This window comes from Xenopus tropicalis, chromosome 10 (genome assembly GCF_000004195.4).
Source record: "Xenopus tropicalis strain Nigerian chromosome 10, UCB_Xtro_10.0, whole genome shotgun sequence".
NCBI lineage: Eukaryota > Metazoa > Chordata > Amphibia > Anura > Pipidae > Xenopus > Xenopus tropicalis.
The window spans coordinates 44,694,734-44,722,701 of record NC_030686.2 but is presented as its reverse complement, the minus strand read 5'-3'; the positions used below and the strand labels follow the sequence as shown (position 1 = coordinate 44,722,701).

Here is a 27,968-nt window from a genome sequence, read left to right as displayed (position 1 = left end):
GAGAGTAACGGTCTCATTCCCTCACATACAGATATAATTCCATTTCCCTCACACACACCAAGGTGAGGACCAAGCCCATTCCCTGACACACAGGAGAGGATGCCAGCTGTCAGTACAGCTGAAAGCTCCCTTCTTTCACACATCCCAGAATCGGATGAGCCCAGGCTTGTGCTGCCGGAGGCGACAGATTCAATGGAATGAGGGAGGAGCAGCCATGACACGCGTCAAGAGACTCTCCGCACAAGCTGATGCTGCATGAGTTCCCTCAAGTCTCTCCCCAACCAACAGGGTTGGGTTTGTTTTGTTTATTTCTGCTCCCACTTAATGCGACAGCCAGTCTCCCACACAACAGTCATTTGTCCTTAGAGAGACAGAACATTCCATGCAGAACTTACAGACCAAACAGTGTCCGAGGCACTCTTGAGCAATACCCCTCATCCTCCACCAACAACCACAACAGTGATAGTGCTCAGCCACCAATCAACTTCTCAGATGCTCTGGTTCCTATGCCTAATTTATATATGGTACCCTAAAAGCATTCATTTAATTTCTGTTGTGCCACCAAATGTACCATTTCAACCTGAGTAAACTGTGGAACAGTGTTACTCTTATACGTAACAGGTGAAAGAAGCCTTTATGGAAAGCAGGCAAGATGGAAGCTGCATATGGAATATGCTGGAGGAAGGAAATAAATGTTTGGTCCGTAAGAAAGAAGAAAAGGGAGCATTTAAGATTTTAATAAAGAAAAAAAAAATTAAAAAAAGAAAAGTTGACATTTTAGAACTTGTAGTTCCTATAATATCATTCCACTCCCACGCAACCAAAAACAGATTGTCCGTTATAAGGAGCTGCTGCCTGTAATAGAATAGAGTCCGTCTGGTCAGTGTCCAGTATATAGGCTGCAGTGTGTTTCCCGGACTCTTGCACAGTGATTCATAGTCGGAAAGCCACATGGCTTGTAAGCTCAGTAAAGGACAGAGTTCAATGCCTAAAATCAAGGTCCACAAAAATGTTCCACTGGGGTTTCTGGTGTCTCCCGGTTATTCATTGTTTGGCTTTTTTGACAATGGTACCCACGGCAGAGATGACAGTAGTCTTGGAGCCGCTGGCACTGGTGGTGACTGTAACCACAGCGGGCAGTGTGGCAGTGGTGGTGAGGATAGTCGGTTGAGCAATGGTGGTCATTGGTATTGCGGAGTCCCACTTGCTCTTCCTCTTCTGAGCATCTGCAGAGAGCAAAATAGATGGCAGAGGTGAGAAGTGAAGTAACCCAAACCCCATGTACAGTGCCAGCTTATTTACACCATGTTCACTTTCCCTTACAAACCCACCCCTATTAGCTGGGAATGTAGCTATTTGCCACTTACCTGTAGTAGATGTGGTTGTGGTACTAGTAGTGCCTGTGGTTGCACTGGTTGTAGTGCCCTTCTTAGTGCCCGTAACAAACTCAATCTGTAAGGATCCAACAAGAACAAAGGGGAGCTTGATATCATACAGCTGATAGGCAGGCCCTTATTCAATTTCACTGATAATTACAGGACAGACTGGCTCTCACTACAGCAGTGATCCCCAACCAGTGGCTCAGGGCAACATGTTGCTCCCCAACCCCTTGGGTGTTGCTCTCAGTGCCCCCAAACCAGGGAGTTATTTTTGAATTCCTGACATGGTGGCAAGTTTTGGATAAATAAAAACAAGATTTCCTACCAAATAAAGCCTTCTGTAAGCTTTGTGTGCATAGAGGCTGCCTAATGGCCAACCTTAACCCTTATTTAGCACCTCCATGAACTTTTATGGTGCTTGTGTTGCTCTTGAAGTCTTTTTACATTTGACTGTGGCTCACGAGTAAGAAAGGTTGGGGATCCCTGCACTACAGTGATTCAGCATTTACACACTCATCTCTCTCACACTCGCTCAGCTTCAACAATTACAGGAGCGAGTAGCTCACACTCAGAAAACACACCTCCTTCGTACTCACTTTAACTTCTGCACAGTGCAGCTTACTTTGTGCTAATAACTTCAGGACTATGCAGATAAGAATTACTTTGTGCCACTAACTCACTGACTAAGTATACTTTGTGCCACTAACTCACAGACTAAGGGGCAGATTTAACAATACACGAGTTCGAATCCCGAATGGGAAAAACTCGGAAACCTCTAAAGAAACCTCTAAAGGTCGCAAACATCACGAAAATGCCCACGAAAAAATCGTACCAGTCACGACAATATCGCATTGGGGATCCGAAAGTGCCGAAACTTCGTTCGTGTATTGATAAATCTGCCCCTAAGTATATCAGACTCACTTTGTGCCAATAACTTCAGGCCGCAGCAGATTAGACTCACTCTGTGCCATTAACGCCAAGACTAAGTAGATCAGTCTCACTTTGTGCCATTAATTCCCATACCAAACAGATCAGACTCACTTTGTCCTGGAGGTAATGGCACAAAGTGAGTCTGATCTGTTTGGTATGGGAATTAATGGCACAAAGTGAGACTGATCTACTTAGTCCTGGAGGTAATGGCACAAAGTGAGTCTGATCTGTTTGGTATGGGAATTAATGGCACAAAGTGAGACTGATCTACTTAGTCCTGGAGGTAATGGCACAAAGTGAGTCTGATCTGTTTGGTATGGGAATTAATGGCACAAAGTGAGACTGATCTACTTAGTCTTGGAGGTAATGGCACAAAGTAGATCAGACTCACTTTGTGCCATTAACTCCAGGACTATGTAGATCAGACTTGCTTTGTGCCATTAACTCCAAAACTCAGCGGATCAGACTAACTTTGAGCCATTACCTCCAGGTCTAAGCAGACTCACTTTGTGCCATTAATTTTAGGTCTAAGCAGATCCGACTCACTTTGTACCATTAATTCACAGGCCTAACAGGTCAGACTCACTTTGTGCCATTAAAGGACATGTAAACCCCACACACAAAAACATAATCAGAGAACAGCCTCTTTGAAATATTTCAGTACCTGCCACTCTGATTGTCCAGAAGTTAATAGTAACACAGCATCACCTTAATCACTTAGATTTCCTTCTCCTCCTGTAACCCACTCAGCCCCCTTCTTCAGGAATTTGCTTTGGCTGTTGGCTCCTGGGCATGCTCAGTTTGTCTCAGCTCAGATTACTAAACACACCCTCCATTTCTAGCAGCCAAACTCCATTCTAGCAGTCTGCTTCTATTTTTTCTTCTAATCTCCTCTCTCCTGAGCTCAGTTTAATCATCAGTACTCAATCCAAGCAGAATTTTTTTATCAGACAGTTCTGCCTCTGTGAGCCTTCATTCTTGATTAAATGTATGCTGTGTGTGTATGCAGTTTGCAGATTTAAATGTAACTGATGATGTGTTAGAGGAAAAATGGCCACTGGGTGAAAGCTGCTATTTGCTTTAGGAAAATGTGATGGTGCTGAACGGAGTGAATATACTGTATATAGTACAAATGGTGCCAACTGGGTGGGGGAGACGTGCCCAACTGACATGCACTGTAGGAAAATGTAGGCTTTACATGTTCTTTAACTTCAGGCCTAAGCAGATCTAACTGACTTTCTGTTAATAACTCCCAGACAAGCAGATCATACTCGCTTTGTGTTTAATTTATTGTAAGCAGTTTATGCTCACTTTGCTTGAACAACTAGACTGATTCGAACTCAGTGAGCTTAAACAATGGCGAAAAAACTGTCTCACAGCTCTCACTCTGGTCTCATAGTTTGACTCCTGTCACAGGCACGCTGGGCAAACTTGTCCGTGCACAGTAAAACCGTAGCAACCAATCAGTGGTTGGCTCTCAGCCAGCTGCAGGTAGAATAATAAATGTAACAATCTGATTGGTTGCCATGGATAATAACCCCCAGTTGAATGTTACTCCACGAGAAACAAGCATGCCCCCTCTGAGCGGTCACAATGAGTTGTCTCCTTTACCAACTCGAGTGCTCAGCCTCACTGTACTGTAGTGCATTTATATAGTCACACTTACCTTAGTTCGCTCTTTTTTGGCCTTTTCCAGTTTATCCATTTCGATCTTTTGGGCTTTAGCTGTAACAATAAAAAGTAACAATAAAACTGGAGCCTCACAGAGCTATGGTTTTTGGCTGCTAGGGTCAGTGACCCCCATTAAAAATCTAGAAAAATATGAAGAAGGCAGGAAATAATTCAAAAACTATAAGAAATATATAATGAAAACCAATTGAAAAGTTGTTCATTCTATTACGTACTAAAATTTAAATTAAGGGCGAACCACCCCTTTAAGAACAGGCATGGAATATGACCCCTACCATCATGCACTGCCTGACTTGAACTGAATCGCTTCCATCAAGCCAGATTTAACCCGTAGCAACAGATCTTAAGGCTGAATCTTACCGAGGGACTCATAGTAGGAGTCTTCAGACCAGCCATGAGGGTCGAACATATCCTGAAAAAAAAGAAGGACACGAAACATAAGTCGCTGCCCTGAAAACATTCAGCAAAAGCAAAAGCTTGGTATTGGGGGGATTACACTCCTATTAGAGAAAGTCTTGATTTGGAACAGAAGCCAGTGCAAATAGGGGGAGGGTATGGGGGCAGATCCTTTGTTTCCTACTGCTGCTAAGGCTGTAATGTTTGTGCCATATTCACCTTGGGGTAATTAGTGCCAAGTTCATCAATGGAGCAAAACTGGATGAGCTTCTCATAGATGCTGCGAGATATAGACAATGTTACAGAGTTATAACCCATCCTACATATCTCATAAAATCTGCCTAAACCCACAAAGCCCCAAGTCCCACTACTTGGCTGTACAGTTCCATCCCATACTGCTACTGCCCATCACCTTCCTCAGCCTGATCATTACTGTTACAAAAGCAAAAAAGCGTCTGCACACTCGAAAAGTACAAAAGAAAAAAATCTTTTATTAAATACAAAACATAGAAAATAATAGACAGGAGTATAAATTCTGCTGTAAATTCTGCCCCTGATGAAGACCCATTATTGGGTTGAAACGCGTTGGGCTTTATTTTCTATGTTTTGTATTTAATAAAAGATTTTATTTTTTTTTGTACTTTGAGTATTTTGCTTTTGTGATTATTTTTGATTGCGATTATACCCCCTGCTAGAACATCCTGACGCTTACCCTTAATTCTCCTACTCTTCCTTCTAGGAACACTCACCTGGGGTTCCGAAATTCTTTCTTTTTTTGGATAATGCGGTTCATATCCATCCTTTCATTCAGCTTTTTCTCATACAATTTTTGAATCTTCTCCTGACGAGAGAGAATTTAGATTTCTATTTAGAGACCAAGACATTGGACTAAGAACTGTCCATTGAGCCTTCATTTCACATTCAAACACAGGCATTTAGAGTCCAACATCTAGCGTCTCTCTAATAAATAGGTATATGGTGGTATTAGGTATATGGCGGAGAGCAGAATTGGGTGTAAGTGAATTTTAGGTACCTTGGTCTAGAAGGGTCATAGAACCCAAAATTTGCGTGTGCTGTATAGCCCCAATAAAGTACGGTGGCCAGTTTACAGGCTTCCCCTAGTTTACTATGCGTATAAAGTACTGTACTCAGGGGCACTTATCAGGTAGATGTATTCATCTATTCAATTTATATGTTCGATAGAAGTCAAGTAGGAGTTCCATGTTTTATGTTCCAGTTCCATGACCATATAAAGGCACAAGGCTGCAAGCTCATGTATTATAAGGGATAATGTACCCCCTACTGTAAATGATAAGGATATTAGCAGTCACTGAGGGGTTCTGTGCCCCCCATATAAAGGCACAAGGCTGCAGGCTGAGTTATACAGGGAACTCTGAGTATCACTCATGTATTATAAGGGATAATGTACCCCCTACTGTAAATGATAAGGATATTAGCAGTCACTGAGGGGTTCTGTGCCCATATAAAGGCACAAGGCTGCAGGCTGAGTTATACAGGGAACTCTGAGTATCACTCATGTATTATAAGGGATAATGTACCCCCTACTGTAAATGATAAGGATATTAGCAGTCACTGAGGGGTTCTGTGCCCCCCATATAAAGGCACAAGGCTGCAGGCTGAGTTATACAGGGAACTCTGAGTATCACTCATGTATTATAAGGGATAATGTACCCCCTACTGTAAATGATAAGGATATTAGCAGTCACTGAGGGGTTCTGTGCCCATATAAAGGCACAAGGCTGCAGGCTGAGTTATACAGGGAACTCTGAGTATCACTCATGTATTATAAGGGATAATGTACCCCCTACTGTAAATGATAAGGATATTAGCAGTCACTGAGGGGTTCTGTGACCATATAAAGGCACAAGGCTGCAGTTATACAGCTCAGGGAACTTCAAATATCCTCATACTTTACAACAGGGGGTACATTATGTTTATAATACACAAGTTACAGTCAGGTATTTCCATTTGCATAAAAAAATATCATTGTATAGGGAGCCCTTAAGAATTATTGCCCATACTGTATTTCTGAAATCCTATCTCTTCGTTGTGCTACACCTTCCAGCAGGAGACAGTGATGGGGTTAACCCAATGCAGCACAGACAGTGCGAGTCAGTGTGTATCCCAAGGGGTCAGAAGCCTGACCTTCTCATTTTCAGCTGCACCTCAGGCCGGGTGGGGGGGGGGGGGGGTGTAGTTCACACATACCTGAACTTGTCCCACCTGCACTTTCATTACTGAGATGAAGGAAGGGCAAGCTGGGGTCAGACACAGCCCTAACACAGTGCAAAGAGAATGTCTTTTGGGGACCTTGACAGTGAAAAATGGCTGCTATATAACCTTAAAGGGCTACAGCCACATAAATATTCTTTTAGTGCCTGCTCTGACTACTGAAGCTGGGGGCAGAGGCATTTAATTCTAAGACATATCCAATCATCTATTTCCTTCTTGCTGGACAACAACAGTCACTGTATATAACTTTATAACTGAGCTACAGTCACAATAACTCGGCAGATTGAATGCAATCTAGCAGAACGGCCCAGGCACGGGGCCTGGGAGCACAAAGCCCAAGAGCGAGTATCCTTTGTACATGCCTGTGTGAGCAGAGCAAGCTCCGACATGCAGAGCACTTCTCAGAGGAGGGTTTGAGGCCTCCTCGCACCTTCACGCTGCATTCCTCACTGCCATGCCTGGCTGCTCAGAGCCCATCTCACATGGCAAGCGCAGGGCACAGGAGCACTTAGGTCACCAGAAACCTTAATGTTTATCCATTTCCCATTTTATACGCTGCAGCACTGACGATTAAAGGCACAGTAACGCAGACTCAATCTGGTTTAATATGAGCTGCCATATTGTTTCCCTTAGACAGTACAGTATATGGGTACAGCTTATTGTGTGCCCAGAACATTCCTTCTCTGTATATTTGTATTTATACATATGGGTAGGGGGTGCCATAGTGTTTCCCTTAGACAGTACAGTATGGGGGTACAGCTTATTGTGTGCCCAGAACATTCCTTCTCTGTATATTTGTATTTATACATATGGGTAGGGGGTGCCATAGTGTTTCCCTTAGACAGTACAGTATGGGGGTACAGCTTATTGTGTGCCCAGAACATTCCTTCTCTGTATATTTGTATTTATACATATGGGTAGGAGGTGCCATAGTGTTTCCCTTAGACAGTACAGTATGGGGGTAACAGCTTATTGTGTGCCCAGAACATTCCTTCTCTGTATATTTGTATTTATACATATGGGTAGGAGGTGCCATAGTGTTTCCCTTAGACAGTACAGTATGGGGGTACAGCTTATTGTGTGCCCAGAACATTCCTTCTCTGTATATTTGTATTTATACATATGGGTAGGAGGTGCCATAGTGTTTCCCTTAGACAGTACAGTATGGGGGTACAGCTTATTGCGTGCCCAGAACATTCCTTCTCTGTATATTTGTATTTATACATATGGGTAGGAGGTGCCATAGTGTTTCCCTTAGACAGTACAGTATGGGGGTACAGCTTATTGTGTGCCCAGAACATTCCTTCTCTGTATATTTGTATTTATACATATGGGTAGGGGGTGCCATAGTGTTTCCCTTAGACAGTACAGTATGGGGGTACAGCTTATTGTGTGCCCAGAACATTCCTTCTCTGTATATTTGTATTTATACATATGGGTAGGAGGTGCCATAGTGTTTCCCTTAGACAGTACAGTATGGGGGTACAGCTTATTGTGTGTCCAGAACATTCCTTCTCTGTATATTTGTATTTATACATATGGGTAGGGGGTGCCATAGTGTTTCCCTTAGACAGTACAGTATGGGGGTACAGCTTATTGTGTGCCCAGAACATTCCTTCTCTGTATATTTGTATTTATACATATGGGTAGGAGGTGCCATAGTGTTTCCCTTAGACAGTACAGTATGGGGGTACAGCTTATTGTGTGTCCAGAACATTCCTTCTCTGTATATTTGTATTTATACATATGGGTAGGGGGTGCCATAGTGTTTCCCTTAGACAGTACAGTATGTACATATCTTCTATGAATGTGTACTGAAGCCCATGGAGAATACCTCAGCTGAGGCAACCAACATGGCAACACCCCCCATGCGAAGTTACATACATACAGCAGGCAGACCCTAAAGTAAAACTTACAAGACTCTGTTCGTTCTGTTTTACCTGTAAGTGGTTGGAGCAGCGGCCTGGAGGTTCCGGGGGGATTTTGATGTCATCGGGGGACATGTTGCGTACCCTCTCGGAGAAGGATGCTGGAGGGAGAGACAGAGCGGGGAGTTAGCCGGGATGTATGAGACACGGAGTGTATGGAATTCTGCAGGTGAATACAATGTGGCACCCAGTGCGCCGTGGCTCTGGGCGAGTTAATAGACGCTGGGTGATAAACATGACATTTTAGTGCTGCCAACTTGCAGGATTAATTCCTCTGTTTGGGGTGAGGTGGGGGGGGGGGAAGCAGACACATCTCGGCTCAGTTTTACTGCCCTTGGCTGCTCCCCCCCTCCCCATGCACTGTAACAATCGACCTCTGTCTCTTATTTACTGCTCAGAAAAGATGCTCCGTGGGAGTTGTGTTACCTCCAAAATCCTCCCACGTATCCTGGAGAAACAGGTTATATAGTCAGGGCCCCCGAATAATTCATATTCTTCTTCCAGGTTCAGAAGGGGGAAAAAGGCCGTTGTTGGGCAATGCATGGGTCTAGAGTGGGGCAACCACCTGGCAGTTATGGGGTTAAAACTTAGCTTTTAGGCTAGGAAGACTGAAAGCAAGTATCTGTAGTTGTAACTCATATGGAGGGTGTAAGAGCAGGATAGCATGGCAGGGATGAACTACAACTCCCAGCATCCTCTCCCTCACCCCCTCCAGCCCATGGCAGCTTCTGGCTGTTAAACTACAGCTCCCAGCATCCCTTATTGACAGCTGGTGCAGAATATGGGACAAGAAGTATCAAGCCTCACCCTACAAGGGTCTCCCATCGGCTTTTAGCTGGTGCAATAAAATCTACTGCAGGAGTAGTTTACTTTTAAGTTAAAGGGGCGGTTCACCTTAAGTAAGTCTACCTTCAATATGAAATAGAATGGCATCATCCTAGCAGCTTTGCAATTGGTTTTCATAATTTATTCTATATAGTTTTTGAGTTATTTGCCTTCCTCATCTACATCTTTCCAGCTTTCCAAAAGGGGTCACTGACCCCGGCAGCTACAAAACTACCGCTCTCTGAGCTTACAATTTTATTATTATTGTCACTTTTTATTCCTTATCTCTCTACTTAGGCTCCCTCCTATTCATATTCCAGTATCTCATTCGAACCACTGCCTGGTTGCTAAGGTAAACAAGACCTTAGCAACCAGAATGCTGCTAAAATTCCAAACTGGAGAGCTGCTGAACAAAATGCTAAATAATTTAAAAATGACAGAATATAAAAAAATGTAGACCAACGTCAAGTAGTATCAGAATATCTATATCTAGATCATACTTTAAGTTCTTTTAAAGGTGAAATACCCCTTTAAAGGGGGAGTTCACCTCCAAATCAGCATTTATTATATTATACAATGGCCATTTCTTAGCAGCTTTTCAATTAGTCTTTATTTTTTATAATTTCTGAATTATTTGCCTTTTTCTTCCAGTTGGAGGGGAGGGGCACTGACCCCAGAAGCCAAAAAGAACTATTGCTCTGTGAGGCTACAATTTTATTGTTATATTTTATTACTTTTCTTTCTATTTATATTGCAAGGTCTCACTCACGCCACTCCTTGGTTGCTAAGGTAATTTGGACCCTAGCAACCAGATAGCTGCTGAATTCAAGAGCTTGTGAACAAAAATTGAAATAATTAAAAAACTACAAATAATAAAAAATGAAGACCAATTGCAAATTGTCTCAGAATATTACTCTCTACATCATACTAAAAGTCAAAGGTGCAACTAGTGCAGCTGCTGTGCACAGTATAACAATGGCTGGCAGTGTTGGGAGGCGGCACAAGATAACAAGAGGGCAGAGGGTGTGTGAATACCAGCAGAGCCCTTGGGCATGGGCAAGACTTTGCCTGAGAAAGAACTGAAGCCCCCAGTGTTCTGGCTCTGCTTGATGCACAAGTGGAAAATGTTCAGCTAGGAAAGGATTGGCCGACATGCATAAACCAATCGAAACAGGCCTATCCCTCCCTTGAACCCTCAGCTTTATCCCCTTTGGCAAAAGCCATGTTCTGCCCCGGCAGGGAACACAACATGTTCTGCAAACACACACGGTGCGTCAGTAAATAGGCCCTGGGGCGGCGGCGGCGGCAGCGCATACGGCTGGTAGGTGTGTCTGGCTGTACACGCCCCGTTGTAATCATATCCTAGAGCCACAACTGCATGCGTGTGTCGCCCTAAAGCCAGGAAGTCACCAGCTGCTGATTCTGCACCGTCGACTGCAAGCTCTTTAGCTTCTCCTGATTTATTTACCCCTCTGCTGCCATGTACTGCCCTGCAAGGGGTGATAAGGAATCAGACTGCACCATAGGATCCATTCATGGGCCTCAGCCAAGGACAATTCCCATCAGCCCCATCTTATACAAAACCTTTTAACAGTTGAAAAAGTGGGCCTTGGTGTCAGGGTCTCTAAGGGGCCCCAGGAGGCCCAGTCTGACACTAAAAAGAGTTAAGGTCCCCATACACGGGCCGATTCTAGCTGCTGATATGGGTCCCTTAGACAGATTCGGCAGCTTATCTGCCCGTGTATGGGCACTACCGACGGGCCTGCCCGACCGATATCTGCCCTGAAATCGACCAGATCTCCATCGGGCAGGTTAGAAAATCTAGTCGGATCGGGGACCGCATCAGCTCGTTGATGCCGTCCCAAAACCAACTTTGCCTATACCCATCATTATAATTGGCCTGGGGCCAAACGATCAAATTAGCCTGGATTCTCCCAATATTGCCCACCCGTAGGTGGGGGATATCGGGAGAAGATCCGCTCGCTTGGATCTTAAGGTGTATGGGCACCTTAATTGTGGTGCTCAATCGGCACATCAGTGAGACGTAAGGCACATAATGGGGACACTCACCCACTAGTTCCTGGGGGTCTCTCTTCTCCAGTTCTGACAGCTCCTGTAATGACAAAAGGACAGGTAGCCAGGTTAGGAAGGCAGTAGCAGAAGGGGGCGTCATGGTGTCTGTAAGGAAGAAGGGGCAACGCAGGGGGTTGGGAGAGAAGGAAGAATTCAGCAGGTACAGGAATCGTGACGTGATCGCTAAGGGTTGAAGGGCCACCTATCTAAACAGCAAGACAACTGGATTCAGGGGGGCGATTTGTTAGGCACCCCCAGTGACTAAAATGACTAAACACACACAGAGTATGCAACCAACTGTCCTCTGGATTGTGTTGGACTACATATCCCAGAATCCCCTCAGAGCTGAAGGCTGAGCACAGATTTTTAACTTGCCACTGCTGACACACTATAGCCACCAGCAGCGGCACTGATGCAGTGTTACAGGGCTACTTGCCCTTTAGCTTTCTCTAGCATATACATATAAGAGGTGCCAGTTTCATGGAGGCTGCCCACTTGGCACAGGCTACCAATAGGAACGTGGATACTAAGAGATCTCCCAAAGTTCCTCACACCCAGTAAGCATCCATGATGGATTGGAAGGCGACTGGGAAATGAGGGAAAGGTGCCGAGGGGGAAGGGGGGGACTATAGGAAGATGTGACATTCCTGCTGTCTGCACACACTGTGGCTATTCATGGCCGCCAAACGGAGTGTTTCAGGGTTGCCTGGTAACCTGACCAATGGGAGGAGGGTGGACATGCAGCCAAACAATGACAATTTATTGGTCCCCCCCCCACCCCAAACTATCACATTTGGGATGTGCCAAGTGCTGTCCAGTCTCTGGTATTTCCCAGCATGCCAGCATCACTAACCTCTGCTCTCTCTGGTATTTCACAAGGGGATGGGGCAGATTCAAATACAGGGGGGCAGTTGTTCCATGATAATGCCTGGCCTTTTTATGTCAGCTCTGCCCCTGCTTTGATCTCTTTTATAGTCAGTGTCTTATCAGGCTTCCTTGTTTCTCCCATCTCTACTGGTAATCAGTGCTACAGAGCCACTACTCCAGACCCTCAGACCCAGCGTAATCTGTTTGGTGATCTATATATATATATATATATATATATATATATATATATATATATATATATATATATATATATATATATATATATATATATATATATATATATATATATATATATATATATATATATATATATCTAGGCACTCCCTGATGAAAGTCCTAGTAAAGGACTGAAACGTTGGTATTAATAAAACTCACCACTTGCATTTAAAAAGAAGCTTTATCTTTGTGACTTGTTGTGGAAATCCTAAGAGTGCCGACATCCTTTACTTATCTGAAGAATCTCCAGCTCTGGCACCTAGGTTTATTTTTATTTCATGGTGTGCTTCCCAATCTGGACTGTCTATTTACCCCTGGAAATATAGCAGGGTGACTGTTACCCCAATGTTTCTATATATCTGTAACCTTGTTATGGGCTAAGGGGGCCCAGCCTGAAGGCCAGTTAGGGGGGGATTTGGGGTGAGTGCTTATTTGTGCCCTGGGTACCCCTGGAACTATAGCAGGGTGACTGTTACCCCAATGTTTCTATATATCTGTAACCTTGTTATGGGCTAAGGGGGCCCAGCCTGAAGGCCAGTTAGGGGGGGATTTGGGGTGAGTGCTTATTTGTGCCCTGGGTACCCCTGGAACTATAGCAGGGTGACTGTTACCCCAATGTTTCTATATATCTGTAACCTTGTTATGGGCTAAGGGGGCCCAGCCTGAAGGCCAGTTAGGGGGGGATTTGGGGTGAGTGCTTATTTGTGCCCTGGGTACCCCTGGAACTATAGCAGGGTGACTGTTACCCCAATGTTTCTATATATCTGTAACCTTGTTATGGGCTAAGGGGGCCCAGCCTGAAGGCCAGTTAGGGGGGGATTTGGGGTGAGTGCTTATTTGTGCCCTGGGTACCCCTGGAACTATAGCGGGGTGACTGTTACCCCAATGTTTCTATATATCTGTAACCTTGTTATGGGCTAAGGGGGCCCAGCCTGAAGGCCAGTTAGGGGGGGATTTGGGGTGAGTGCTTGTGCCCTGGGTACCCCTGGAACTATAGCAGGGTGACTGTTACCCCAATGTTTCTATATCTGTAACCTTGTTATGAGCTAAGGGGGCCCAGCCTGAAGGCCAGTTAGGGGGGGATTTGGGGCCAGTGCTTGTGCCTTGGGTAACCATAGCAGGGTGGATGTTATACCAAAGTTTCTACATGCCCGGTTTCACAAAAATACACTTTACCTCCCCCCCACCCCCATATCAAGGCAGGTATAAAGGAAGGCAAAGCACATGAATGAGTTCTTCCCAGGCAGAGGGAGCTGCCATACCTGACATTTTTTGCTCCCAGTGAAAACACAAAACTGCTGGTATGGAGCATAGAGTAATTTACAGCTAGAGGGGTTTTGTTAAGACAAACACTGCTGACTCTACGTGATAAAAAGAAATAATAACACTGAACAAAACCACCCATATATATAATTTATGGCTGTCCGGAGCAACGGGCCACTTTCCATTGTAAACAGGTCAGCCAGAGACAGGCATCCCACCCTGTATGTGCCAAGTTCCCGGCATAGGTCAAATTCACACATAGTCACCCCCTTGGGATGCTGCGATCTACAACCTGCAGGCTTCCTGCCTGTATCCTGTCTGTGCCGGCAGGCTGCCCAGAGGAGAGGAGCTTGGGATGGAGGGTACAGGAAGGCACTGGTGGGTAAAGGTATTTAGGGACAGGGGAAACTTAGCCTGGAATGTAATGAGAGCAGGTAGGGAGGGAAGGGAGAGCCGAGTGTGGAATCGAGCATCTTCCGGTATGTAGGGTCCAGGCCAGTCTATACAACTACATGGATACTAAAAGTCAACTCTTGGTTGTATAGCTTACTGGGCCAATCCAAATATAACCCTCATTAATTAAGGGAAAGGAAAACTAATTCACTGAGGGTGCCAAAATGTTAGGCATAACCCTCCTAATAATTAGTTTTTCCTTGTCCTTTAAAGGGCCTAGGTATTCCTGCTTAGTACAGGGTATGAGCAAACTTAGGGGGCTGTTCCTGCTGAATTGTGCTTAGTACAGGGGAATCCCTATGCTGCCATAGTTTTATGGTATCTCTCTGTACAGGCTATGAGCAAACTTAGGGGGCTGTTCCTGCTGAATTGTGCTTAGTACAGGGGAATCCCTATGTGCCATAGTTTTATGGTATCTCTCTGTACAGGCTATGAGCAAACTTAGGGGGCTGTTCCTGCTGAATTGTGCTTAGTACAGGGGAATCCCTATGCTGCCATAGTTTTATGGTATCTCTCTGTACAGGCTATGAGCAAACTTAGGGGGCTGTTCCTGCTGAATTGTGCTTAGTACAGGGGAATCCCTATGTGCCATAGTTTTATGGTATCTCTCTGTACAGGCTATGAGCAAACTTAGGGGGCTGTTCCTGCTGAATTGTGCTTAGTACAGGGGAATCCCTATGTGCCATAGTTTTATGGTATCTCTCTGTACAGGCTATGAGCAAACTTAGGGGGCTGTTCCTGCTGAATTGTGCTTAGTACAGGGGAATCCCTATGCTGCCATAGTTTTATGGTATCTCTCTGTACAGGCTATGAGCAAACTTAGGGGGCTGTTCCTGCTGAATTGTGCTTAGTACAGGGGAATCCCTATGCTGCCATAGTTTTATGGTATCTCTCTGTACAGGCTATGAGCAAACTTAGGGGGCTGTTCCTGCTGAATTGTGCTTAGTACAGGGGAATCCCTAGGTGCCATAGTTTTATGGTATCTCTCTGTACAGGCTATGGGCAAACTTAGGGGGCTGTTCCTGCTGAATTGTGCTTAGTACAGGGGAATCCCTATGTGCCATAGTTTTATGGTATCTCTCTGTACAGGCTATGAGCAAACTTAGGGTTGAGACTGCATTGCAGCTGCGGTGTTGCTCAGGGGAACCTGTGGCCACTTGCTGTATTTGCAATTTGAACATAGAATATACAGCCTGTAGCCCTGGTGCTGCTGTGCCAGCTTTCTCGCTCAGATAGAAGCAGGAACGGAGGGTGAGGAAGGTTTAGCAAGGATACACGGGCACAGCTCACTTCCTGCCCTCCTCCCTGCTTGCTGGGGTACAGACACACCTGTATGAGCAATGGCAGGTATTTAGTTCCGCAGGGAAGGAAAGATAAGCAGCAGCATGCATATGCCTGCCAGACGTTGCTATACTGCCAATCACAGCTCACAGACCCTTTCATTGCCATGGGGGGGGGGGGGGTCAAGGTTAAGGTTTGCCTTACAAATAATAAATCCAACACAGTGGGCCCCGATTGTGTGCTTAATAGGGTATATAATAACACTACACAAATAAGGACCAAACCAAATCAAAATCCTTACACCTTTACATTAACTTTTGGTATTTTATAGAACTGCCTATTCTAAGCAACTTTTCAAATGGTCTTCATTATTTATTTCTTATTGTTTTTTTTTTTAATTTTTTTATTTATTTGCAGCTTTCAAATGGGGGTCACTGACCCTGGCAGCCAAAAAACTATTGCTCTGCAAGGCTCCAGTTTTATTGTTACTGTTACTTTTTATAACTTGTTTTTCTATTCCGGTTCTCTCCTATTCATTTAACATCCTCTCATTCAAACTGCTCCCTGGTCGCTAAGGTAATTTGGACCCTAGCAACCAGATATCTGCTGAAACTCCAAATTGCAGAGATGCTGAACAAAAATCAAAAGACTACAAATAACAAAAATGAAGACCAATTGCATTACTCTCTACATCATACTAAAAGTTAACTCAAAGGTGAACAACCCCTTGAATATTTTTCTCCTTAACCCTTCAGCAACCTTATTCGTGTATACAAATTAGGATTCTGATTTGGTTCGGTCTTCATAAAGGGTTTGGGGTTCGGCCGAAATCCCAAAATAGTGGATTTCATGCATCCCTAGAGCAAATGGCTTTGCCATCTGCTTTTTGGAGATGCCTTCCCTTATATGCAAAGGCAAGTAGCCAAATCCAACGACATTTGTGGGACACCTAAAGGTGACCATACACCTTAAGATCCGCTCGCTTGGCAATGTCGCCAAGCGAGCGGATCTTCTCCCGATATCCCCACCTACGGGTGGCCGATATCGGGGGAATTTAGGTTAATTCGATCAAATTATAATGAGGGGCATAGGCAAAGTCGGTCCGGGGACGGCATCAACGAGCCAATGCGGTTCCCGATTCAACTAGATTTTTTTAACCTGCCCGATCGAGATCTGCCAGATTTCAGGCCAGATATCGGTCGGGCAGGCCTGTTGTTAGTGCCCATTCACGGGCCGATTAGCTGCCGAGTTGGTGTAAGGGACCGATATTGGCAGCTAGAATCTGCCCGTGTATGGGGACGTTAACTGTGGTGGTGACCCCAACGCTTGCTCCTGTGTAGTCAGGCAGGGACTGCATGCACTGTTTTGCTGGGAAGCCCTTCCACGAAGGCTTTGTAACCCTATGGCCTTTGCTGGGTGTTAATGCCATGCCCACTGCTGCACAGAAATCTGGGCATACTGGTGCCCTACGATCTCTGGGGGCAGTGCCCTATGGCAGCAGAGAGGCAGGGTGCGGCACGGAGCGCTAGATGACTGCTTTAATCAGAGCCTGTGGGTTAATGATTCCTGGGGGGTGAGTAATCCTAGAGTGTAGCGGAAGGGCTGGGTGCACACTAAGGAACACATAACTTAGCTGCAAGGTGTGACTTCTGCCTTACTCATAGCTACTCTGTGCCAGCTGCCCAAAAAAGAGAGGGATCCGGGCATACGAGAAGCTACAGGGCCACAAACATCCGCCCGTAGGCTGCACTGCTTACATTCCAACGATTGGGGAGCAACTGCAAGTGGAGAAAGGTGTTTTGATCACTGTGGGTCCCCCTGATGGACCCATAATGGGGGAAAGGATTTCATTCCCAAACCTCTGCCCTGAGATATAATTGTTCATTTAAACCAGTCTAGGCAAAACACACAAAGGTGCCCATACAAGGGCAGAATTCAGCTGCCTATTTGGCCCTTCAGACTGATTTGGCAGCTTATCTGCCCGTGTATGGGCACCCCTAATGGGACTACCCAACCAATATCTGGGCAAAAATTGACCAGATCTCAATCGGGCAGGTTTGATTTTCCAGTTGGATTGGGGACCACATTGGCTCATTGATACGGTGCTCATTCCGATGGCCCATAGTGTTAATTCAATCATTACTCCCTAGTGCCAAACCATTTAATTAGCCTGAAATAGCCCATGTTAGGTGGGCATATTGGGAGACGGTCCACTCTATTGTTGAACGAGCAGATCACACTGTGTATGGTGTTAAGCCTGGTTGAATTTCTTGGTAATCACCACACCTGGAGACCCTCAATCAGGGAAGGAAACGTATTGATCCGGTACAAGAAGCTCAGAATACCAGCACCGCATTCAGCTTGGGACCAATTGCCTACTGCTTAAGATTTTATACCCTGACACAAACATCATCAACATATTTTTATAACATACATTAGCTATACAGTTCATTGGGCATTGGATCAAGATATGCAAGTACTATTTTTTATGATTGATTAATACACATGTGGAATCAACAGTTGCCAGGCTAAACCCATAGTCTAGGAGCTAGTATCCAACGCTTCCCTTTTGCTTAGTAGACAAGGCTATTTTAATTCAGTATGCTGGCCATAAGCAGAAATATTACAGACCTTTTGTCTAGTTACTACAACTGGGACTTTCCAGACAGGTTCATGATGTTCTATAGTCAGCATCATTTCTTACTTACTATGTGTAATCAACTAAACTTAGCTAAAGCCTTAAGATTGTGTGTGTGTGTGTGTGTGTGAAATAAACAAATTATTTTTTCTTTATTAAGTCCTGTGAGTGCGGCATTTATATTTTGCATGCTATATACAGGTCCTTTTCAAAAAATTAGCATATTGTGATAAAGTTCATTATTTTCTGTAATGTACTGATAAACATTAGACTTTCATATATTTTAGATTCATTACACACAACTGAAGTAGTTCAAGCCTTTTCTTGTTTTAATATTGATGATTGTGGCATACAGCTCATGAAAACCCAAAATTCCTATCTCAAAAAATTAGCATATTTCATCCGACCAATAAAAGAAAAGTGTTTTTAATACAAAAAAAGTCAACCTTCAAATAATTATGTTCAGTTATGCACTCAATACTTGGTCGGGAATCCTTTTGCAGAAATGACTGCTTCAATGTGGCGTGGCATGGAGGCAATCAGCCTGTGGCACTGCTCAGGTGTTATGGAGGCCCAGGATGCTTCAATAGCGGCCTTAAGCTCATCCAGAGTGTTGGCTCTTGTGTCTCTCAACTTTCTCTTCACAATATCCCACAGATTCTCTATGGGGTTCAGGTCAGGAGAGTTGGCAGGCCAATTGAGCACAGTAATACCATGGTCAGTAAACCATTTACCAGTGGTTTTGGCACTGTGAGCAGGTGCCAGGTCGTGCTGAAAAATGAAATCTTCATCTCCATAAAGCTTTTCAGCAGATGGAAGCATGAAGTGCTCCAGAATCTCCTGATAGCTAGCTGCATTGACCCTGCCCTTGATAAAACCCAGTGGCCCAACACCAGCAGCTGACATGGCACCCCAGACCATCACTGACTGTGGGTACTTGACACTGGACTTCAGGCATTTTGGCATTTCCCTCTCCCCAGTCTTCCTCCAGACTCTGGCACCTTGATTTCCGAATGACATACTTTGGACCACTGAGCAACAGTCAGTGCTGCTTCTCTGTAGCCCAGGTCAGGCGCTTCTGCCGCTGTTTCTGGTTCAAAAGTGGCTTGACCTGGGGAATGCAGCACCTGTAGCCCATTTCCTGCACGCGCCTGTACACGGTGGCTCTGGATGTTTCTACTCCAGACTCAGTCCACTGCTTCCGCAGGTCCCCCAAGGTCAGGAATCGGTCCTTCTCCACAATCTTCCTCAGGGCCCAGTCACCTCTTCTCGTTGTGCAGCGTTTTCTGCCACACTTTTTCCTTCCCACAGACTTCCCACTGAGGTGCCTTGATACAGCACTCTGGGAACAGCCTATTTGTTCAGAAATTTCTTTCTGTGTCTTACCCTCTTGCTTGAGGGTGTCAATGATGGCCTTCTGGACAGCAGTCAGGTTGGCAGTCTTACCCATGATTGCGGTTTTGAGTAATGAACCAGGCTGGGAGTTTCTAAAAGCCTCAGGAATCTTTTGCAGGTTTTTAGAGTTAATTTGTTGATTCAGATGATTAGGTTAATAGCTCGTTTAGAGAACCTTTTCATGATATGCTAATTTTTTGAGATAGGAATTTTGGGTTTTCATGAGCTGTATGCCACAATCATCAATATTAAAACAAGAAAAGGCTTGAACTACTTCAGTTGTGTGTAATGAATCTAAAATATATGAAAGTCTAATGTTTATCAGTACATTACAGAAAATAATGAACTTTATCACAATATGCTAATTTTTTGAAAAGGACCTGTATATATATATATATATATATATATATAGCATATAAATACAAATAAAAATAAAGAATGAATAAGATGCATTTATTCATTCTTTATTTTTATTTGTATTTATTTGCCGATTGCCCTAGTTACAAGCCAGTACCCACAGTCTTTTGGACATATTTATTTGTTTAATGAAACGCCGTAGGTTCTATAACCACAAGAATACGTAGGTCTCAATACTATAAGTATCAATTTGAGACATTTCGGTGATCACTGAACAAGCACGATTTAACAGGAGTTTTTCAATGGAAAGCAGAGCAAATAGTAGAAGTCATTTCTACTTGTTAGTAGGCTTTTCCTGCTGAATTGTGCTTAGTACAGGGGAATCCCTATTCTGCCATAGTTTTATGGTATCTCTCTGTACAGGCTATGAGCAAACTTAGGGGGCTGTTCCTGCTGAATTGTGCTTAGTACAGGGGAATCCCTATGTGCCATAGTTTTATGGTATCTCTCTGTACAGGCTATGAGCAAACTTAGGGGGCTGTTCCTGCTGAATTGTGCTTAGTACAGGGGAATCCCTATGTGCCATAGTTTTATGGTATCTCTCTGTACAGGCTATGAGCAAACTTAGGGGGCTGTTCCTGCTGAATTGTGCTTAGTACAGGGGGATCCCTATGTGCCATAGTTTTATGGTATCTCTCTGTACAGGCTATGAGCAAACTTAGGGGGCTGTTCCTGCTGAATTGTGCTTAGTACAGGGGAATCCCAATGCTGCATAGATTTATTCTCTCTCTCTGAACAATCTTATTGGCTGCCCCTAATGAAGTGTGTGAGCAACACTTTGCCTGCCTGATTCTCACAGGAGTTGCAAGAGGAAGGGCATGACGCCATGCCTCCCCACTCATCCAAAAACTAAAAGGAAATCAAAGCATCCTAGTACAAATATAAACTGGTAACCAAGAAACATACAAATACCCCCCCCCCCCATCATAAAGGTAATTATTCCCTGTTGACACAGTGTCCACTCAATTACAGCCAAATAGTGCAAGCATAATAAGTTTGTTTGCAGTGTTACTGACCCACAGATGTAAAACAGGGCCTTTCAAATAGTGGCTGTCCGGTTGCTGCTGAACTACAAGTCCTAAAATACCATTCTCTTGGATTTGTAATGGGGCAACTAAAGCTGCAGCTTTCTACACATAAATATAGCGCTGCTCAAGGGGCAGCTGCACAGGCACTTGTGGGAAAAAACAGCCAATTGCATTTGGTTTAGCACTTTGCACTTTAGAGAAATTGGACAGAGGAGAATTTGGGGCTAAGGGTGAAGACACACTGGGCTACTAGTAGCAGCTACTTTTTCATGGCTACTAGACTCCAGAAAATCCCCTGCCATAGACAAAACTGAGAACTGCCTCTGCTAAACACACAGAGACAATTATCAGTAAATGATCAGCATTGTCTGTTTTAGTAGCTGTGACAAGTAGCTGCTTCTAGTAGCTCTTCACCATAAATTGTGTTTACCGCTTTAAAATTCCTGAAGCCCCCTCCAACTGCCTACCCCAAGGATCACTTGAAAGCCCCGTGAAGGGGACCAATCAGAACATTCTTGCTTCTGTGTGCTTAGAAAGCACTAATAAACCTAATTCTAAGCAACTTTCCAATATAAATTTATTAAAACGTTATTAGTGCTTTAAACTTTCTTTATAAATGTAATTGCTACTGAAAGCAGCATTTGCCTGGTTATGACTATTTAAACAATGTTGCAATGGTCGGTCTCCTCCAGCGAATCAGGTCTGTCAGGCTGCTCCTTGTGTTACATTGTTTCAGTCGGAGCCCCCAGGGCAGGGAATAGAGAAGGACAGACAAACACTACTTCTAATAGCAATTATATATAAATAACTTAAAAACCATTACAAATTTGTATATTGCAAAGTTGCTTAGAATTAGGTTTTCTTTTATTAAGCAAATAAAATATTGTTTTGGGTTGGCATATTACTCACATCAATAGGAACAGCCGCAGTTGCTCTATATAAAAGGAGATCAGTTCCAAAAATGGTGTAATATCGCCCTCTTTTGGCTAAGTATAAGAAATGCTAACATACAGAAGCTTATTTGGAGTATTAGAGAGCAACAAATAAAGAAGATGTGTATATAAAGTACAGAAATGATTAGTTTAAGGTCCCTTTATGAGCTCTGCAGGCTACAATGGTGTATTATTATCCAGTGGAAATCATGCTGATTATTGATACTGCTGTGAGTCCTATGCAGCTTCTTTTTTATAACTACATTCTCTGCCATAAAGCAAGATACAAACGCTGTATCTACTGTCAGGAAGGAAGTGGAGACAGCCAACACATTCCACTGCCCCAATCAAATGCAACATTTTTCTATCTCTAAAATGAATACCCCTTCTGCTAAAAGTACAGTACAATGGAACAGAACTAGGTGTTCGTGTAAATGGTGATCCTGGGCTCGACAAAACTGGGATTTATTTTTTTTCGGTGCCATCTTTGCCATTCATCTAGCTGAATGGTGGTGAAAGTGGGCACTGTACCAGAGGGTTGTGGGTCAGTACGATAATATCGTACTGGCGATCGGAAAGTCATGAAATTGTAAACAGCGGGAAAGCCTTTCCGATTTTTTTGCACAAGCATACGAAAAAGTTGCGCGGGCATCAAAAAAGTCTCGCAAGACACGAAAAATTTGGCGAAAATACATTTGGAGCGTTAGTGTCTTAGTAAATCTGCCCCATACTCTCATTTCTCCTTCCTCACTCTCTGCCCATCTGTCATCCCATTGCCCTTCCTACAAAACTCTCTCCCCCAACAGCGCTACTCCCTCTCTACCTGTTTCCCTCTCCCATTCACCTGCACCTCTGTTCCGTCTTAGGAGTCTCTATCTCCCCCACTGAGACTCATTTCTATGCAACTATGTCACAAAGTTAAATGGTAGGGCAACTGCAATAACTAATCTTCACTGTAATAAACTGTAGCACTACACTTATGAAATAATAAATACCAGTAAAGGGCAACTTCACCCAAACACAACTTAAGCTTTTTTAAAAAATCAAGATAATTTCAAATTTAAACATTAGTTAAAACAATATGCAGCCTATTCATGATTGTTAATGTAATAATATGGTTTGGAACAGTTCCCTAAGCCCCGCCCCCTGTTCCCCTGCTGATCTGGCTGACTACTTTGTGACTCAAATAAAATGTAACAGTAGTCGCCTGTCCTCAGCCTGTATCCTCCCAATCCCACAATCCCCTGCACACGTGATGCCAATAAGGAAAGGAACATCACAGTGCAATGCATTGTGGGTTATGTAGTTCCTGCATGCTGTCAGTAAGCTGTGGGGAAGTTGTTACAATTTGAAACATCAATGTTTTAGTCCCTCCTCCCCTGCCAGGATTTCAAATGATACAGACAGAGAAGAACTGTTTTGCAGCTGGAATTCAGCATATAAAAATGGTATTTATTCCTAGTATTTGAAGGTACAGATTACAGTGATGGGTATATTAGGGGTTTCTGTTCTCTTTACCAAATTTGGTTCGGAAGCCACAGTTCTACTTTAAGACCTAATTTCCCTATTTCCTTGCTTTTGTCACTAAGGGGTATATTTATCATGCTGTGTAAAAAGTGGAGTAAAACATCACCGTTGATGTTGCTCACAGCAGCCAATCAGATGCTTTGCTTTGGTTTTCTAACTGTTGAAATCTATTTGCCGATTGGATGCCCTGGGCAACATCACCAGTAATTTTACCACTTTTTACACAGCATGATAAATATTCCCCTATGTCTTTTTTTCTTTAATATCTAATTATACTATATACAATTATTGAGATACCTCTGTTTATGTAAGTAAGACAAATGACACATAGGGGTCGGCCATCAAACAATTACCTTTGGTTCACCAGACTCCTGATTCTCAGTCTCTGATTCTTCCTCTTCCTATAAAGACAAAAATATACACCGTTCAGGAGAAGATCTGTAAGGTTCTCACAAAGATCCAGAGCAGAGAAATGGAGTGTAGAGGGAAGGCAGAGTCTGCACGCAACTCCATTTAAAATCCCTGGCAGCTATTAATCGTCATTATGGAGAATTCAGCAGCTAAGGTACGACAACAAACTGCTCTATTCCCCTATTGCTGCAGAGTAATGGTGCAGTCTAAAGGGACAGGTATGTGAGAGAGAGAGAGAGAGAGAGAGAGAGACAGAGAGAGAGAGAAAGAGAGACAGAGAGAGAGAGGAAGAGAGAGAGAGAAAGAAAGAGAGAGAGGAAGAGAGAGAAAGAGAGAGAAGGCAGAGATGCATAGGGGGTGGAAAGGGTAATCATGTCACTAAACATTTAATGCAACGGTGGAAAAAGTTCATGGTGGCAGTTTGTGCCAAGTGCCCCGTCTCTATCAGATATCCACACGTAATGGTTTTAGTATTGTGTTTCCTTCTGTTCTAAGGTACGGAACTGAAACTGAAATGAATTGGGATATAAAACACCCCCCTGTACCCCATGACCTGCGTGCCAAGTGCCTCTGTACATATCCATGGACTGTAAATAGGCCTGTTTTCTGTATTTTTAATATATATAAAATATAATAATACATTATCCTATTTATAATAATTTACTGAGATCTATGGGTTATACAGAAAGCAGGATACTATTAAAAGGAAAACTGCCACGGGAAAACATGTTTTTATCAAAACCCATCAGTTAATAGAGCTTCTCCAGCAGGATCCTGCATTGTAATCTGTTTTTCCCACGGGGCTAGCCATATTCTTCATTTCCCAGGGTGCCACAGCCATGTGTCCTGTGCTCTGATAAACTTCAGGCACACTTTACTACTGCGCTGCAAGTTGGAGTGATATCATCCCCCCCCCCCCAGCAGCCGATCAGCAGAACAATGGGAAGGGAGCAAGATAGCAGCTCCCGGTAGGTATCAGAATAGCACTCAATAGTAAGAAATCCAAGTCCAGCTTGGGACTCCTCCAGTTACATGGGAGTAGGAGAAACAATAGGTTAGCTGAAAGCAGTTCTAATGTGTAGCGCTGGCTCCTTCTGAAAGCTCAGACTCAGGCACACTTTACTGCTGCGCTGCAAGTTGGAGTAATATCTCCCCCCCCTCACCCCCAGCAGCCGATCAGCAGAACAATGGGAAGGGAGCAAGATAGCAGCTCCCAGTAGGTATCAGAATAGAACTCAATAGTAAGAAATCCAAGTCCGGCTTGGGACTCCTCCAGTTACATGGGAGTAGGAGAAACAATAGGTTAGCTGAAAGCAGTTCTAATGAGTAGCACTGGCTGAAAGCTCAGGCACACTTTACTGCTGCGCTGCAAGTTGGAGTGATATCCCCCCCTCCTCACCCCCAGCAGCCGATCAGCAGAACAATGGGAAGGGAGCAAGATAGCAGCTCCCAGTAGGTATCAGAATAGCACTCAATAGTAAGAAATCCAAGTCCGGCTTGGGACTCCTCCAGTTACATGGGAGTAGGAGAAACAATAGGTTAGCTGAAAGCAGTTCTTCTGAGGCACCAAGATGTTAGGCACCCCCAGTGACTTACTTATCTGCTACCCTAGGCTGGCGTACCTCTTCCCTAAAAATGCAACAGCCCAGGGCACTGTTACTGAGCACCACCATCTTCTTCTGGTCTTCCAGCCCCACCCTCAAGCTCGAGCGAGCAATTGTGTAGTATTTTGAAGAGGAAGAGTGCCAGCCCAGGGTAACGGGTAAGTGACTGAATCATCTAACAACTTGGCACATTTACTTCTCCTTTAAAGGTCAAGGAAAGTTATAATTGAAGTAGCTGTTGTGCCAGGGAGAAGCATAACTAAAACTTACTGTGACTCTGTATATTGTTCTCTGTGTCTAAAATCCCTCATTAAGTATAGGAGTTTAGGAAATTAGGGTGAGGTGAATCTATGCCCAATGAGCAGAAGGTTGGTATTATACCCACTTACCGACTGTTGGCTCGAGTCATCGTCCTCCTTATTGGATCCGTCCTCCTCAATTCTGGAGATGTCGTCCAGCCCGTACGCTTTGGATACCAAACCCCCTTTCTCATCTACAGGGACACAGTAACAACACAATTAAAGTGGGGCCTGCAGTTGGCGGCCCCCATAAGTGCCACGTACCTACCTGAAGCTGTGCTTTTCCCCCTATGTGTATGGATTTGGTTGGTTTGTATCATTTCTATCTCTCTCTCTATCCACACAGAGCTATATAAACTCTAATGCCCGTATGCTACCAGCACAAAGGCATGTCTTAGGTGGTCAGTGACAACTTTATTGGGGTGCTTGGGAGAAAATATTCCAAAGTAACAGCACTGGGGCGTATTTTATTCTTCTACACCAGTGATCCCCGGTCAGTGGCTTCAAAACAGGTGCTTATTTTGGAATTTTTTACATGGAGGCTTCCAAAAATGAGACTTTGTAGGATGTCAATCCACAGTGGGCTACCAATTAGCCAATCACAGCCCTTAGAGGGCAACACCCAGGAACATTTTTCATGCTTGCATTGTTCCCCAACTTTTTTTATATTTAAATGTTGGTCATAAGTAGGGCCGCCATCAGGCGGGCACAGCTGTCCCAGGCCCGACCAATCATCACTTTTAAAGGTGGTCCGGCCATGCTAGTTTTCTGACTGGTTTGGGCCCTCTTTAATCTATTACAGCCAGCCCTGTCACCCGATTGGTTGCGCCCCGTGCGTACGTGTGACATCAGTACGCACAGGGCGCAACCTCATAAAAGGGCCTGATGCCGCCGCCGAAGGAGATGAAAAAGAAGACGACAGCAACTTCGGGAGGCACTGTCTATGGGGCAATTGGGGGCACTGTCCATGGCGGGGCAAATGGGGGCACTGTGCATGGCGGGGCAAATGGGGGCACTGTGCATGGCGGGGCAAATGGGGGCACTGTCCATGGCGGGGCAAATGGGGGCACTGTCCATGGCGGGGCAAATGGGGGCACTGTCCATGGCGGGGCAAATGGGGTGGCACTGTCTATGGGGGGGCACTGTCTATGGAGCAATTGGGGGCACTGTGTATGGGGGCCCTGGCCAGCATAGGGTTAGGGGGCACTGTGGTAGGGGGGCTCTAATACTTTTTAGGTCTATGTGTCATATGTACTGATGGGAAGGGCCCTGGGGGAGGGGGGCCCAGAAAAATTGTTGTGCGGGGCCCCGTGATTTCTGATGGCGGCCCTGCCCATAAGTAATAAAGATTAGGGGACCCCTGTTCTACACTCTACCCTGGGGCCAAACGATTGAATTATAATGGCGGCAATAGGGAAGTCGGTTCGACTGAATCTTTTAACCTGCCCGATCGACATCTGGCCAATTTCAGGTCGAATACGACCATCGTTCCTGCCCCTACACGGGCCAATAACCTTCCTGAAACGGTCCAAGGGACCCATATCAGCAGCTGCAATTAGCCCGACCTTTAGAATGATACAGAGACGATGTGAGCCAATCTGCCATTATCTTTTTTTTGTTCAGCCACTATCTAGTTGCTAGGGTAAATCGGACCCTAGCAACTAGATAGTGGCTGAACAAAAAAAAGATAATGGCAGATTGGCTCACATCGGACAATGGTTTCAGTAACAGACTAGAAGATGAATAGTAGAGGATGTGCTTAGCTAAAGGCAAGTAATAAGGAGCAATGGTAACGCTGAGCCAACTGCGCCTCCTGGTCTCCCTACACTCCCCCAAACCCCCAGCCCTCTCCCCTCCGCTCTCACTTACCCTCAGGCTCCCCTTCACTCTCGGCCTCCGGCTCCGAGTCCCCGGCATAGACAGCCAGAGAAGACAACACATTCTTCCTATTCGCCGCCATCTCTCCGGTCGCACCTGTGACGTTTTCCTGCAGGGGGGGGGGCCGGAAGGAAGGTGCGGGGACGTTACCATAGCAACCCTCCCACGGACGGATTCCCCCGCAGTGACGTCATCAGAGAGCGCCGGGACCGGCGGAAGTTGGGAGGAAGTTTGTAAGGAGGCTTATTTACTTGTGGGCAGGTTG

At 44.6% G+C, this 27,968-nt stretch overlaps 2 protein-coding genes across 2 annotated transcripts in view; one reads left to right on the top strand and one right to left on the bottom strand.

The window, feature by feature from the left end:
- Window positions 1-721: 721 nt before the first annotated feature.
- Window positions 722-27,909, bottom strand: sap30bp (SAP30 binding protein). Its single transcript, XM_002939984.5, has 11 exons — window positions 27,695-27,909; window positions 25,916-26,019; window positions 23,865-23,912; window positions 11,471-11,513; window positions 8,588-8,676; window positions 5,144-5,235; window positions 4,614-4,674; window positions 4,359-4,410; window positions 3,976-4,034; window positions 1,368-1,452; window positions 722-1,226 (listed from the first exon to the last, which is right to left on the bottom strand). The coding sequence occupies exons 1-11, from the start codon at window positions 27,783-27,785 to the stop codon at window positions 1,045-1,047; spliced, it is 906 nt and encodes a 301-aa protein (XP_002940030.1). The 5' UTR covers window positions 27,786-27,909; the 3' UTR covers window positions 722-1,044.
- recql5 (RecQ helicase-like 5) overlaps window positions 27,835-27,968 on the top strand; it is a 34,764-nt gene continuing 34,630 nt past the window's right edge. Inside the window, exon 1 of the mRNA XM_031893997.1 lies at window positions 27,835-27,936. The gene's annotated coding sequence lies outside the window, so the exon portion shown is untranslated. The remainder of the gene's footprint in view (window positions 27,937-27,968) is intronic.